Raw genomic sequence first — 15,419 nt, 5'->3', positions numbered from 1 at the left:
TATAGAAAATGTTTTAGATCTTTGAGTTCAGCTCATGAAAAATGGGAGCAAAAACAAAAGTGTTGCGTTTATATTTTTGTTCAGTGTATATATATATATATATATATACACATATATTTGCATTTCCAGTGACACAAAGTTGTAAATTTGCTGATTAGCACTAAACAAGCACAGGTGAGACTGAAATGAATGTCGTAACAGTTTATTATTAGCAGGTAACGTCTGTATTATATCCATGTTAACAGCGCATCACCACTAATTATGCATCAACTACCTGTTCACTGTCAGGCACAATTACTTTGCTGCTCTTTACTTTTTTAACAATGTAATCAAAACCTCCCTGAGTCCTCCATATTTTTTCACACAGGTTTCAAGCCACAGTGCTTACTTTTATCACTGAACAGAGGATCTCCTAAAAATAATTCTTCTTTCAACTGCTGCACTGATTTTTCTCCCAACAGAGAAAATAATTACTGGAGTTATTGCCGATGCCTAAATAAAGTAGATATGAAAATTTCAGTGGATGATTGTTGATGCAGTATATTTCATCCACAACCGAGCTGTGACACATTTTTCAGAGTTTCTAAAATCCCTCTAAATGCTGAGATCAAAGGGAGGCTATAAAACTAACTGTTGAGAAAAGCTGCTGCAGCTTCTCAACTCTAATCCTTTCAGCCTTTATCATTTATAAGTGTTAAGACATCACCAAAAAGTTACAGTTCAACCACAGCCTGGCTTAACCGATGATTACATTACCCTGACTAAACTTTTGAACTTTTGACCTACTTGCTTTGTCTTGCTTTCAAAGCAGACACTCATTGTCACTTGGACATACGTGTTCTTCTCTGGTAAAGAGGTCGAACTTTTATGACAGGCTTACTACTCGCCATTGTAAGACCATTTCTGAATGTCAGCAGACTTTCACAACTGGGTCAGAGTATTGGGCTGGGTATCGTTTAAAAAATCCAATCCTAGCACCACTACCCTTAAAGTGTTACAGCTACCAATAGAGCATTTCAATCAATACCCATCATGGGAACAGAAGCATTCGGTTTCGTAAAATGCCACCAGATGCCACAGGCTTGTAGTATAGCCATACTTTTTAAAGTTTTATTGTCATCTTGGCACAGTGCACTCAGTCAAATACAGCATGCGTCACATCACCACATCACGGATTGTATGGGTTGTAGTTGCTGCAATAGCGGGTCAATCACACATCCCATTAATTTGAAGAATGCTTGTGGTTATTGGCTGCAAGCAAACTGTACAAACCTGGATATAAAAAGGATTGAATGCAGGTACCCTTTGACTGGACAAGTTTCTACTTGGTACTGGGTTATTTCAGTCAATACTGATACCCAGCCCTAGTCAGAAAGGAGTGCTTTGACTCAGTAGTGTAATGGAAGCTGATGAAGTGAGTGTCGGTGGATGGGTAGGTTTCCAAGGAGGAAGTGGGTATACTGTCCTATATATTGCAATGGCTTTTTGGCTGATAGGTGGGTAAACTGTAAATGGCCAGAAAAAGAGGTGGTTATACCATGTACACCTGGGTATTCCTTCCCCAAAACCAATTGTTTGACCACTTTTGAACAAAAATGGCCCATCAAAACATAATAAACACTCCTTCTTGGGAAGACAGAAAACAACTTGGCTGTGTCTGTTCCTGTATTTGTCACAGTTGGAGAGCACTGTTTGTGTGTGTGTGTGTGTGTGTGTGTGTGTGTGTGTGTGTGTGTGTGTGTGTGTGTGTGTGTGTGTGTGTGTGTGTGGAGGTGTTGGGTACCTCAGTGTGACTCTTCTAAGTGGGCTACAAATGAAAGAGAGGCCAATAGAAGATAAAGTATTGACTGCTGGCCCTGGTGACTAACTTGGACGCTTCTGAATGCTGCCTTTCATTCATTTCATTGTCTTGAAGGTTATCTCCTGCTGCTTGTGAGTCACACTGCAACTGCCAAGCTCTTGTAAAACATAATATTATTTGTGCTGCTTGGAAGCAGCGATGTCCACCATGACGCACATGCTGACTCACAATCCAGAATTATTAAATGACTGTGGGGGTTCAGCCAGAATGGAAGGCTCAAGGCTGATTCTGATACCAAAATAATTTTTATTGACTGTTTCTCTGCAGACAATCCTGGTCGGGGACAGTGGAGTGGGAAAGACATCTCTGTTGGTGCAGTTCGATCAGGGAAAGTTCATCCCCGGCTCATTCTCTGCTACAGTGGGCATTGGATTCACGGTGTGTTTGCATGTACAATTTGTGTGTGTATCTTTTTCATACAGGATATTTTCTTGTTAAGTGTCAACTAGCTCACTCAAATCACAAAAAATCATTTTTTGTCACTTACCTCTAGTGATATTCAGCCATAGAGAAAGTCCTGGTTTAATTGGACCAGTTTTTGAGATCTCTGTGTGAGATTTCTGCTTTCACTCCTACATGGTGGAGGTAAATGGAATTTTGTGAGTGGTGCTGGTTACACAAAAAATCAACACTAACGGGTAGTTAAGGGCACACTGTCCCCATTACACTGGACAGCTCACAGAACATACATTTTTGGCTCCCTTGGGAAACAAAAGCACTCCTCAAACACTGTAGGACATGCTGACCGTCACACGTCAATGGAAATGAACTGCTTTGTTGCCCACCAGCACTGTGACTCATGAGAGAAGAACAAGCCGGCTACTTAAAGTCTGTGATCAGAAAAAAAGTGCTTGGCCCTGGCTCCTACTGCAATTTTGACTTGAAGATGTTCCTGTTTGCTCCATGTGAGTGTGTTCTATTTCCCTGGTCTGGTGGGAACAGGATTGACTAACCCGTAGCCTGGTGACTCTGTAACACAACGTCGTCCTACAAGTCTGATGGTGAAAGTAGTTGTTGCAGCTGGTAGGCTTCCTCTGGTTTTGGCCTTCTTTTGTTGTACACAGTCTGTATTCTATTTTACATATAGATGTAAAATGGTGGTAGCAAAGTTACAATTTGTTCTGAAACAAAAAATTTAAAAAAATGAATTATAGCTAATAACCAAGCAGCAAACTCTGGGGCTGAAAGTGAAGCCAACTCAGTAGTGCCAAAACTGCAGTTCTTTAAATGACCACTTGAGGCTGGCTCCAAAAGTGAGTAAATCCTTTTAGACCACCATGTTAAAATGCCCAACTTCACAGCAGTAATAAACATGTTTACAGCCTGGTACAAAAAAATGGTTTTGGTCTCTATAGCTGATTTCAACATTCATGACAACTGCAAGGTCGGTGGGGGGATAACCCACCCATTTCAATGTTATTTAGGCTTGAAATAGAGTGTGCCAGTAAACCCGGAACTCCGTTAGCGCTTTTAGCACTTCCGGTTCTCTCGTCTAAAAGTCAATACGTTTTTTGAATGGGATTTTGGTAAAATGCCTCAAATAAGGTCTTTGGTTAACAAAAGCTTAAGCGAGTTTCAGGTTTTGTTCTACGACATAAAACATGTCAGTTAATACCCTACTTGTGAATTTTGAAGCTTTTACGTGTCGTAAAAAAGGCGGTTGCTAACAAGTTGCTCAATACGACTACAAACCCTGTCGGGGACAGTAAACGTCATCACCCCCGAACAGGCGAGAGTGCTGGCAGTCCGCCATTACAGCTTCTTATTTAGCTTAAACAGTCCGATTTCCCCATTATACAGTGTTTTTAAAATAAAGCGGCCGAAATCAGTTGAAAGCTTAGTGGCAGTGACGTCAAGAGTCATGTGACCGTGGAGTAGTCATGTAGTCCGTTAAAGCCTAACGTTAGCTTTTTACTTCTGGCGATCGCAAGCTTCAAATGCGGTATGAAAGGTGTTCATATGTGAAGATTATCTTGCTGAACAAAACCTGTAAGTATCATAAACTTGTGTTAGCCACAGAGCTTATTTTCTGACATAATCCAAAACGCAATGCAAAAATCACATTCACTTTCTCTTCCAGGAACCAGCGCGATGCTAAACTTACGGGTTTTGACGTCAGCCCTGGCACACTCTATTATGCATAAATGAGTGAGTTAGCATGGAGCCCACACTGTTACTAATTGCACTCCCTGAAGAATCACTTTTTTTTTTTTTTTTTTTTGAGAAAAACGAAAAAACAATTTTGGAGAGAAGCAGACAGAGGGGTCTGCAGTATGTGTTGGAAGGATATATCCAGGATGTCAAAAATGACTCAGCAGCAACAACAGGTTACAAACATATAGATAGTTAGAAGCTTAGGCCTAACTAATGGCTAGAGATCACAGTGTGAAAGTGAACCACCACATCACTGGCAATCGCTCCAACACAGCAGACAATGAATATAAAGGGAAACTTTGCCTGTATTTAAGCAGCTGTGTGTCGCAGTCTGTAGAAATAAACTGTGTTGAATGTCGGCAAAGCTCCCTGTTTCCCCTCACTGTTTTTGTAGAGCAGTGTGGGCCTTTATTCAGTGTTATAATCAATAAAGCAAAAGTAGCATATTATGTATACATTCAGTAGGCTTTACCTTCAGAAGCTAGCTAGCTAGCTAACCTTACACTTTTCAGGGTTTGATTTTGGTCGGGGAAAAAGGGAAGAAAACATGTCAACCTTTCCAGGTAACGAGTAACATGCCCCAGATACAACATTTAGCTTGAAGTCCACTAAACCAACCTGAAAGTGAAGAAAATCTGAAACAATTCCGTAAGAATCTACCGAGCACAGCCATGTCATTGTCGGCCCCTTGTCGGAGCTGGGCGACGCTACGCTATGATTGGCCAGTCTGCATTCGAGGGGCACAACTTAACAAAGGGTAAATTAATTAAGGGTGTGGATGCACTGACTGACAGACTAAGCATCATCGCGGGCTCTCAGAGATGCCAGCGCTATCCCAGGTTTACTCACAATAGCTCTCCACACTGGCTATCTTTTGTGGAGTAGTTTAAGCTTTAACAGAGGTGTTTAAATACAAGTGGATGGTGACACACAGCTAATAAGCTATGATAGATTCCTCTATTTCAAACTTGCCATTTTTATACTCCATCAAGAGTCAGCATCCCAATCGGCAAAATAAATGTTGTCATTGTACGTTTCTGCAAACCATGGATAAGTCAAATTTTTCTGTTACATGTGCTGAAACTTCTTTATGTTTTAATTTTCAATTTTATGTTGGGACAGCACTGTGGTTAACTAGGGTTAGGTTTGCACAAAAACACTCGGTCAGGGTTCGGAAAACAGCATGTTTTGGCTTAAAATACCCAGTTTGGTCACTACAGACAGGGCTGGTTATGTCCCAACCTCTCATTAAAAAATACCCATGTTGGTCTCAAACAGTAGCCTGTTGCTTGGCTGATTGGTAGCTGTCTCGCTTTGGTTTGGATGCTATCCACAATCCCCTCTTTTTCCAGAATTTTACCATTTTTAATGCTGGTGTGACTGGGCCTTTAATCCAAATAACACATCACACAGTAACAGCAGCTCCAAAGAAATCAGTTAACAGAGCTCTGTGGGTCTGTAACAGGGGCACTGATTCTTCCAGGAGGTGCTGCTGTTGAATCTTCTAGATGTATTTTGTATGTGTATTGGAGTGGAGGCAGAAATCTCAAAACACAAAATCTGAAATCTGAAATTTGTAATTTGAATGAATTGTTCCTTTAATCAGTGTTCAATCCATGTAACCATCAGTGCAGTGCCCATTTTAACATAAATAACAATTTCTCTCTGCCCCTCCCAGAACAAAGTGGTTACTGTTGATGATGTAAAGGTCAAACTACAGGTCAGTAAGTAAATCAGTGCCACTGAAAACTTGACGTGCTTTCACAATAGCAACCTATTTTTAGAGCACAGGCTGGTTTCCTCTCGGGCACCAGTGTTGTAACTGAAAATTAGAGTTAGCCAAGTGGAACAAGGCCAAACTCTTTTTTTTCCTTGTACTGTTTCAGATTTGGGACACAGCAGGACAGGAACGGTTCAGAAGTGTGACACATGCATATTACAGAGACGCACATGGTGAGGCAAATACATACACTATAATCTCTGCCTGACTCTTAGCTGCACTTTTACCCACAAATGTTACTGTCATAGAGATGTACAGCAAGATAACCATCTGTTTATCCATCTTTTCTCTAAAGCTCTGCTCCTTCTATACGACATCACCAACAAAACCTCCTTTGATAACATAAGGGTAAGTCAGAGATATGTCTATCGCCTGAATGATCACAGCCTTAACAAAAATTACCAAGGCTACAGGGTGTGTGTGTGTGTGTGTGTGTGTGTGTGTGTGTGTGTGTGTGTGTGTGTGTGTGTGTGTGTGTGTTATTGTAATCAACATGCCCTGTAAGTTTCATCCTAATGCAAACACATGTTCTCTCTGATTTTTCAGATTGTGTATTCATGTGTCTGTCTGTCTTGTTTCAGGCATGGTTAACAGAGATCCATGAGTATGCACAGAGCGATGTAGTCATCATGTTGCTGGGCAACAAGGTGAGGGGGTATTGTTTGAGAAGCTCAGCAAGTGAAGGAAAAAGTGTTAAGGAAATAGAGAATGATGTGATCTTTAGTGACTATAAAACTGTGGCTTCTTATGATAACAGACCTATAATAGAGAATGGGAATGTGTCGTCAACAGCAAGTCGGCCATTTTTGGAGGGTAAGGCTAAAGTCTGATTTATGGTCCTGCGTTAAATCAATGATGTACCTACGTCATTGCCGTGACGCCGTCGTGAACCCTTCGAACTTCTCTGTCACTCCATTTCGTCGCGGTGCAATCCACCGCCAGAGTGGTAGGGGGCTGCATTCCTTTCCTGAATGGTTATCATCGTCTCTAGTTGATTCTTTGTTTAGCTTCCGGCTTTTCCGGTCATAGTGAACAATGGCAGTCTTTGTAGTGAGGTGATGAGGAGTTGTAAAGGTGCTCATATTTTCTGACTTCCTCAATGAGTCGCTCCTCGACTTGATCCATGCTCCGTCCGTGTACAACAACAAGGTGTTTAAAGATGGCGGGGATGGCGCAATCTGGAAATACGGAACCGGAAATGCGTTGCTACCAAGCAAACCAATCACAGCCCTCTTGGTCTGCGCTGGGTCTGCGTCGCCTTGACATGTAGTTACATTTTTTGGGAGGTGCACGTCAGGCTACGCCGGGGGCTACGGCGAGCCTCCTGCGTAGCCACGTACCCTACGATGTAGGTACGTCGTTGATTTAACGCAGGACCATAAATCAGACTTAAGAATGCCATCCACTAGCTGTTTACTGTGAGTGTCCAACAAAACTTCTGAAGTAACACAGAACAGTGCTCTGTGAATAAAATTCAAAACACCAAATGTAGAATATATAGTATGTAGTCAAACACAAAGGTAAGCTAACATTATGTGTTTAAGTATGCTAGATACTGGAGGATTAATTATGCATGATTAGCCAACGTTTTGTTAGCATTCAGTTAGCATAACATTAGCTAGCTTATCTTTTGCTGCACTCAAATGGAAATCGTGAGCTAGTGTTTACAACATGGGAAATCGTGAACACAGGGGGCATTTGAGGTAAGCATCAGTTCATTTAGAATTGTCATTTCCAAAGGAGAAAGTGCATCCACTGATTTACAGACCTCTCTTTCACCATGTTGGACAAAGGGCATCGTGTGACAGATAATTACACTGTTTACCATACAAATTGCTTCAAATCCTGGCGATCATCCTGGAGGCATGCTGTAGCTACGTACACTTTCCTCCAAAAATGGCAGCGCCGGCCCAAAATGCCCCCAGTATTGCTGTCTGTCTGCTGGATGTGAGCAGAGACAGCTGTTTCCTAACATGTTTGCCGTAGCAACTTTTAAAAGTGATATGTCAGTGTACAACTTGTTCCACTGCCCCAAATTACCCATAAAATCTATATGGACTGCTTTAACTAACGTTTTTTTTTTACATTTTTATCTTGGTGACAATCACTTGCTACATTGGCCTTTCAGATTACCCAGTCTGATAGGAACTGAAACTCAAAGATTATCTATGTCTACCAAATAATGGGCCAGTATTATAGAATCAGAATCAGAAACAGAATCAGAAATACTTTATTGTTCCCTGAGGGGAAATTGTGATTTGTTACAGTCGCTCCAATGTAAAGAGTACAGAAGTACAAATGAGACAACAGAATAGAAGTATGTAAATATCCGATAAAAGAATAAGTATTATAAATGTGCAGTTTGCTACAGTGTTTTTACACTAGTGCTTAAGGTATTAAAAGTAAAAATATGTTCACTGTGCTGAGTTTGTAAGTGTGTAAAAATATACAAATATGTGCATTGTGCTACATTACACTGTCTGAACCAGTGTTACATTCAGAAGTATAAAATGTATTATGCTATAATGTTCATTGCAATATATACAGTAATAGAATAAAATTATGTTGAATGAATATATATATTCATTCAAGGGGTGTTGGTGAGAATAAATTAGTATACTGAAGAATATTGCACAGCTGAATAATTGCAGTAGTGCGGCACTTGAGTTATTGCACCAATTATTGCACTGTATTGCACAGTTAGGGCAGTGTTGCAAGGAATAATTGTACAGATAAGTCACTATTGCACAGTAGAAACATAATAGATAATTATGAATTATAAATGCAGATAGATAGGTGAATTAAGTCCAAATTCAAAGTCCATCGCTTAGTTTCACACTGTTTGCTGTCAGTTGGTGGCAGTAATTCAATAAGTAGCGTGACAATGTGCGAGCAAAAGGCAAGGAAGACAGCCTATGCAAGAATGCAAACAGTGCAGGTTTCATGAATACTCTAAAACTTGTCATTGCAAATGTTTAATAAGGGAATGTTCAAAATGTTTATTTACTGTAAATGTAAATGTCGAGGATAAAGTAAATAACTTCCTATATTACTATATGACTAACAGTGCATTTGTATTACTGAACCTGATGTTAACCATTCTAACCATTCTTTACTGCATCTCTCCGTCAGGCTGACATGAGCAGTGAAAGAGCAATCAGGAGGGATGAAGGAGAGAGGCTGGCCAGAGTAAGTACTTCATTCACTGCTGTACAATCATAACTAATGTGCTTTTACTCAGCTGTGGGGCAGCTGTGGCTCAGAGGTAGAGCGTAGACTAATCAAAAGATCCGGCTCCTCCAGTCTGCATGTCGAAGTATCCTTGTGCAAGACTGAACCCCAAATTGCTCTTGATGGCTGTTCCATCGGTGTGTGAGTGTGTTAAAACTGAGTAGCAGGTGGCACATTGTATGGTAGCCTCGGCCTCCAGTGTGTGAATGGGTGAATGTGACTTGTAGTGTAAAAAGCGCTTTGAGTGGTCAGATGACGAGAAAGGCGCTATACAAATGCAGGTCCATTACCAGGTCCATTTACTGATGTTTGCTCCTCTTCTTGTCTTCAGGAGTATTCAGTTCCTTTCATGGAGACAAGTGCCAAGACAGGAGTCAACGTAGAGCTGGCCTTCACTGCTGTGTCCAAGTATGAAATAGTCTCACATACACTGTATACCACAACTGCTGTATTGTCTAAGTCTGAAGGGCTTACAGTGTTATTAATTTTATATATCATTTTACCATCTACTAAAGACATCATATGTAGACACTTAACAGATATTAGCTGTACCGTATTTTTACTGATGATGAACCAATACCATTGTTAACAAATGTAATCACTTATTTTTTCATCCAGAAATCACCAATAATCATTTAAGGGTAACATTTCTCGACGTGGTCCTTATTTTCCCATGTGTCTAATGGGAACAATGCTTTTTGAAAATTGGTCCAGTAAGACTGTCATACAAATTAATGTGATAACGTATTAGTATTTTTTTTATATGATTAATACAATTATTTTAATTAACGTAAGAGTATATTGAGCAGATAAAATGACACCAGTTTAATAAAAAAACATTTATTTTGACATCCACATCATAGTGATGACACAAATGTTGTGGATCATTTCATTAATAATTTTATTTAATTGATTAATTTAAGGTAATAACAAAAATCCATCTGCGTTGTTTCCTAAACTGTGTGATGTTTGGTTCTGATCATCAGGGAGCTGAAGCATCGGGCCGTCCAACTTCCCAATGAACCCAAGTTCCAGATTCACGAATACATCGAAGCACAGAAAGAGAAGTCAGGCTGCTGCAGCTACTTTTAAATCTCCTGTCCTGAGTCCTCCTCCCACCGCTCTGGGTGAACAGACTGACAGAGACACACTGAGAGCTACTGAGTGGGAGGAAGCCCTATTAATTCACTGCTGCTCCCAAAATATGATGCTGCCATTCATTCAAGACTAAAAGCCAAAAGGATAAACCATGCTATGGACTCACAAAACCCACATATTTCTTAAGATGAGAACAGTTTACCCATAGGTATAAATACTACTATATCTACATAACTATTTATATCTATGAGTTTACCCAGCTCTTTAGAGTAACTTTTGTCATCATGAGCAACTGAATATTTTTGGTAGAAATTTTAACAAATCTTATAAAAAGTATTTCAATTCTTTGGGAAAATAGCCTTGTACTATTTGCTTTCTTTGTGAGAGTTAGATGGGAAGATCAAAACTAATGTGTAGGTATGTGTTTTAGGTACAGAGATGGAGTCAGGAATCAGGATGTGGTTAGCCTAGCTTAGCACAAATACTAAAGGTGGAAGGAAACAGCCAGCCTGGGTCTGTCCGAAGCTTAAGAATACACCTGCGGTTCCAAACCTCTTATATGTGCGTAAGTTTTTTAGAACATGCCTACCGATCAACCCAGAACTTCTATACTGCCGATTAAGCCATATATTAAAATCACATTGCTTGTAAACTTTTCTGAACAATAAACAAACACAAAAAAATGCTGTATTTTTGCCTTTAATAGATTTTTATAATCATTTATAGATGTAAAAAAAATAGTTATTTCAAGATTCATACGTATATTTCCATGTAACCTGTTATCTCTTCAGATTTACTGTACTATCTTACACAAAGGCTACTGTAACTTCTAGTAGATGGACACCTTCCAAACCCAAATAAGTCATTGCAACATTGTTGTGCACACTGTACAAACACAGACAGCTGAGGCCCATCATAACATCATGTTCTACAAATATTGGTCATAAACCAACATCTGGACCTCATCCCTACTCAACATATTTTGACGCATGGGCAGAAGCCTTTTGTCAACTCACATGACTAACAAGGGGTCAGCAGTCAGGTTTAGGCAACACAACTACTTGGTCAGGGTTATGGAAGAGATCCTGATTGAACTAAGTCATCAGAGTTGACTCATGTGACTAACAACTGACGTGACTAAATAACAACATGGAATTAGGTTCTCACAAGACATGAATCTTGATCTCCTGGGTCAAAAGTCCTGTGCTTGTTGGACCCATCCACCAACGCTTCTACCCACCCTAAGCGGACTTTGACAATCCTAAATCTAAATCCGTTGCTCTGAACATCTAACAATGATGGAGATGGGTTAACACTGAAGTTTGTTAAAAGCGTGGTGCATCTCGTACAGACTCTAAATGGGGCCCCTGGTGTCATTATAGTGTCACTGGAGACACTAACCAAGCAGCGTATTTTGACGTCCTAGGAGTGAGACCACGCTGAATTTTTGACCTGATGGTGCTAAATGGAAAGTTCAGGGCTCACCAAAGTGATTAGGGTTCTTCTTAATGTCTGTATCAGATTCAATGGCAATCCATCTAATAGCTGTCACTATTGTCAGTAGCATTTAACAAAAAAAATCAAAATGTCAACCTCATGGTAGCACTAAAGCAAAATTGCGGAATCACCAAAATGAGCAGGTTTTATCCTTTGAGGACCATGAATATCTGCAAACATTTTCACTGTAATTCATTCAAAAGCTGTTGCACTATTTCAGCGTTGACCGACTAACTGACCAACCAACCGTCATTTCATCCCTATAGAGCCATCATACTAGCATGGCTAAAACAATAATTTGTAGTTTTAGGAGGAGTAACATGCTCTTAGCTTAGCATGCTCAGCTAGTCCAACAACATCTCGACTGAAGCTCCTTACTGAACAGAGATATGAGATAGAGTTTGATCTTCTCATCTAACTACTAATATAAGTTATGCTTCTCTGAACAGTGATCACTTTTGTTTGCCTTACGTAGATGTCAGGTTTTTCTACCGTTTAATTTATAATTAAATAATTGCTGATGGAAGTACAAGGATGTTACGAACTCACCAGTTTGCCAAAGTAGAAACAAAAAACTGCAAACACCCACACACCACTGGCATAAGCCAGGGGAACACACAGTCTCAAAGCAAACTTCAAAAATTCAACATTGTTAGAACCTTATGTATCATGCAATCTACCAAGAGATCCAGACAAAGGCCATACACTGTGTCACGGATGCAATTCAAAGCCAAGTACATGGACAAAAGCCCTGTCTGTTTATGACTTGGTCAGACTGGTGCATTCCTGAGAAGCGAAAGTCGGCTGCTGTTGAACGCTTGCTGACTCAAGAAAAGCTCAGGGACTCAGCTGGAGATGACGCTTATGTGCTCTCTGAGTGCCTGGGGAGGAAGACCACAAGACAACTCTATATTTGAACATGCAGAGAAACGCAAATGTTTCGGTCACCTGAAATGTGACCCTAGAGGAAGGATTGCTGCATATGACCAAACATCACATGAGCTACTTGATGATGATCTGCGGCTGGATTTCCAATTTGGTCCAATTTTAGGAAATATCTATGTACATACTGTATTTGTGAGTGAGTGAGCAGATTTTTGAAAAATCTTTTTGGACATGTTGGCTGCATTATTTCCTCCCTTCCCCATGGCTTGATTAACTTTAAAGCTTAGTTGCATGTTTGGATTGCATGTAACAAGTCTGTGCACAGTGCCTCCAGAACATATGAAACTCTGTTTATATTTGTATCAAGACGAACATGAAGTATGAACATATAATTAGCATTTCTCTTCGGATTTTAACTCGCGCTCAGGGTTAAATTTTGTTTTGAAATATAAGATCTAGTATATAAGTCCAAATCAACACATTAAAGCTGCATTAATGGATTAAAAATTTGTTTTAGGCCATTTTCAGGCTGTGGAAAAGGTGTAAACACAACATATTATCACCTTGAAAATCAAACAGTTGCGTATTTTCACATTTGGCAAATACAGAGAAACATCAGTGCTGAGTTTCTGGCCATCCAATAAATCTAAGCATACTCTCTGTAGCTCTGTTTTGGTCTCCACCACTTTACAAGAAAAATATCTGTCTTTTCAGCTGCTGAATGCTACGTTTTGTTGCTAACTTTGTCTGTCTGCCATTTCTTTTTAGGCAGGTACTGAACTGTGGTTTTAGCGGAATATTCAGAGTTTCAGGCCAGCCAACCAAAACAATTACTTAAAGATTCTGTATCTGACGGTTAGAGCATTAATATAGCAGCAAACCCTTATTTGCTATGTAAAGATATAGCGAAGTAATGGTGTCTTGGGAGGAGAATAAAGTGATACTACCTTGTAATCCGAGTTTAGCCACATAGCACCCATCCTCTGGTTCCCCCCCTGGATAACAGCGTTAGCTCTGTCACCATTTTTGCCATTGTTTAGTGCTGTTCATGGAGTTAGCACTGTTAGCTGTTGGCTGATTGCTCTTCAGCTGAGGGGAGCTGCAGAATTTGGTGGTAATTCTCTGTGGCTTTGTCACTACAGGTCATAGCATTTCTATTGTACATATTTATTTGATCCATTGTTAATGTAAAAATATTCATTACTGCAGCTTTAATGATGAACTAATGATGTCAGAACAACAGCTCAATGTTCAGGTTTTTCTGTAACACAAGCAAGTTTAAGAACTTCTGCTTGCAGTATGCAACGTTCCTCTGCAAATATTTCATATTGGTCGATTACTATATGGATGCTCAGGTCTGACACAGTTTATAATCTAAAATTATTCAGATTATAACCATTCGACTTTGTACACATCGTTTGTACAACAGTTGTTTGTTGTCAGACCACGCTGCCAAAAGTTGTCTTTGATGTGATGTATGCTGCATAAGAAATAAACTATTTTTAAGTGAGCACACTTCATATGAACAGTGTCATGATCATTTAATGAAGTTGTGCACCTACAGGAATAAATAGGAACAAGACTTCCTATTTGCAGGTGTAACCTTCAAAATAAAAGCACTAGCGTCACAGCCTTCAAAATTTGGATTCCAGTTCATTTATTTTCATTTTTATTTTATACTCCAACTATACTACCAACTCCAGCCAGGTAGAGGTTGTTTCTAAGTTCTTTTATGGGGTACATACCTCACTTTTTTGAGGCCATGTAATAACACGTGTTCCCTGTTTACCAGATATATTTGCTCTCCTATGTTCAAAAGCTGTGTGAATTTGTGACCTTTATTTGACCAAATAATACTGCAGTTTTTTGGTAGTTGAAAGCTGTTTAAAAAAAACCTTGAGAGCCTTCAGAGGTTTAAAGATTGTCCTCATTTTTTAAACAGGCCTAAAACTCACTTCAGCAGAGGCCATCTGCCTCAAAGACTGTAACACTGGTGCTCTGATCAAACTGAGCACTTTCTATTTCAGGTTGAATTCTCTGTCCAATTATATTGCAGTGCCAAGCCCATGCTTCTTCAAACAGGAGGAGGCTGACAAACACATTCAGGAGACCAGAAAAACAGAAGGTCCTGACTGCATGTCCGCACAGCTTATGTTTCTGAACTAATCAATATATTTAGTTACACCTATGCTTTACTGTTATTGCTGAAGGTTATTAATGACTTCCTAACATGCTATTTTGTGACCTGGGCAAAAGCATGAGTATAACCAGGGCTGAAGCACCAAATTCTGGGCCCTGTGCATAAGCAGTCTCTGTAGGCCCCCCCATCACTCCTCTCTTGATCCGTGTCTGTCTCTTGTGCCTTTTGATTTTTTTTTTCAAAGTCAGTTTGCTTTCTTTCCCTTTCTTTCTTTCTTTCTTTTTATTTTTATGGAACCCGTGATTTCCCTTTTTTTGGGAGGACATGACAGTCTAAATAGATAGATAGATCTAGCCTATGTTGGTGTTTCAGCAACATATGCAGTCACCAGTGTTGGGCAGTAACGCGTTATTAGTAACGCCGTTAGTTTTGGCAGTAACTAATACTCTAACGCCTTAGTTTTTAAATTCAGTAACTCAGTTACCGTTACCAAATGGTGCGTTAGTCCGTTATTTTTGGCCAGGTTTAAAATGGTGCGCAGCATGCAGTATTCCTTTCCATTTCACTAAAACATTTTAGCCCTAAACTATAAAAGATAGTCCAGTCAGATAGAGGTATATGAACAATTCTTACCAGAGCATCTTAATGAAACACGTCTCTCACCATCTCTGAAGTCACTGTCGACCTGCTGGCCTCACCACAGTGCTGTAACGTTACATTAAGTGGTAGCGCTTCTGTAGATTTTTAGTCCCAGTAACATTATATCCAGTGAC

At 39.8% G+C, this 15,419-nt stretch overlaps 1 protein-coding gene across 1 annotated transcript in view; it reads left to right on the top strand.

The window, feature by feature from the left end:
• LOC126399336 (ras-related protein Rab-37-like) overlaps positions 1–14,012 on the top strand; it is a 24,271-nt gene extending 10,259 nt beyond the window's left edge. The window contains exons 2-9 of the mRNA XM_050059184.1: positions 2,129–2,239; positions 5,694–5,735; positions 5,902–5,968; positions 6,091–6,143; positions 6,377–6,442; positions 8,928–8,984; positions 9,358–9,434; positions 10,013–14,012. Of these exons, the coding sequence (XP_049915141.1) occupies positions 2,129–2,239; positions 5,694–5,735; positions 5,902–5,968; positions 6,091–6,143; positions 6,377–6,442; positions 8,928–8,984; positions 9,358–9,434; positions 10,013–10,118 (579 nt within the window). The 3' untranslated portion in view covers positions 10,119–14,012. The remainder of the gene's footprint in view (positions 1–2,128; positions 2,240–5,693; positions 5,736–5,901; positions 5,969–6,090; positions 6,144–6,376; positions 6,443–8,927; positions 8,985–9,357; positions 9,435–10,012) is intronic.
• Positions 14,013–15,419: the final 1,407 nt, after the last annotated feature.

This window comes from Epinephelus moara, chromosome 13 (assembly GCF_006386435.1).
Source record: "Epinephelus moara isolate mb chromosome 13, YSFRI_EMoa_1.0, whole genome shotgun sequence".
NCBI classification, from domain to species: Eukaryota; Metazoa; Chordata; class Actinopteri; order Perciformes; family Serranidae; genus Epinephelus; species Epinephelus moara.
This window is presented reverse-complemented; position numbering and strand designations above follow the sequence as displayed.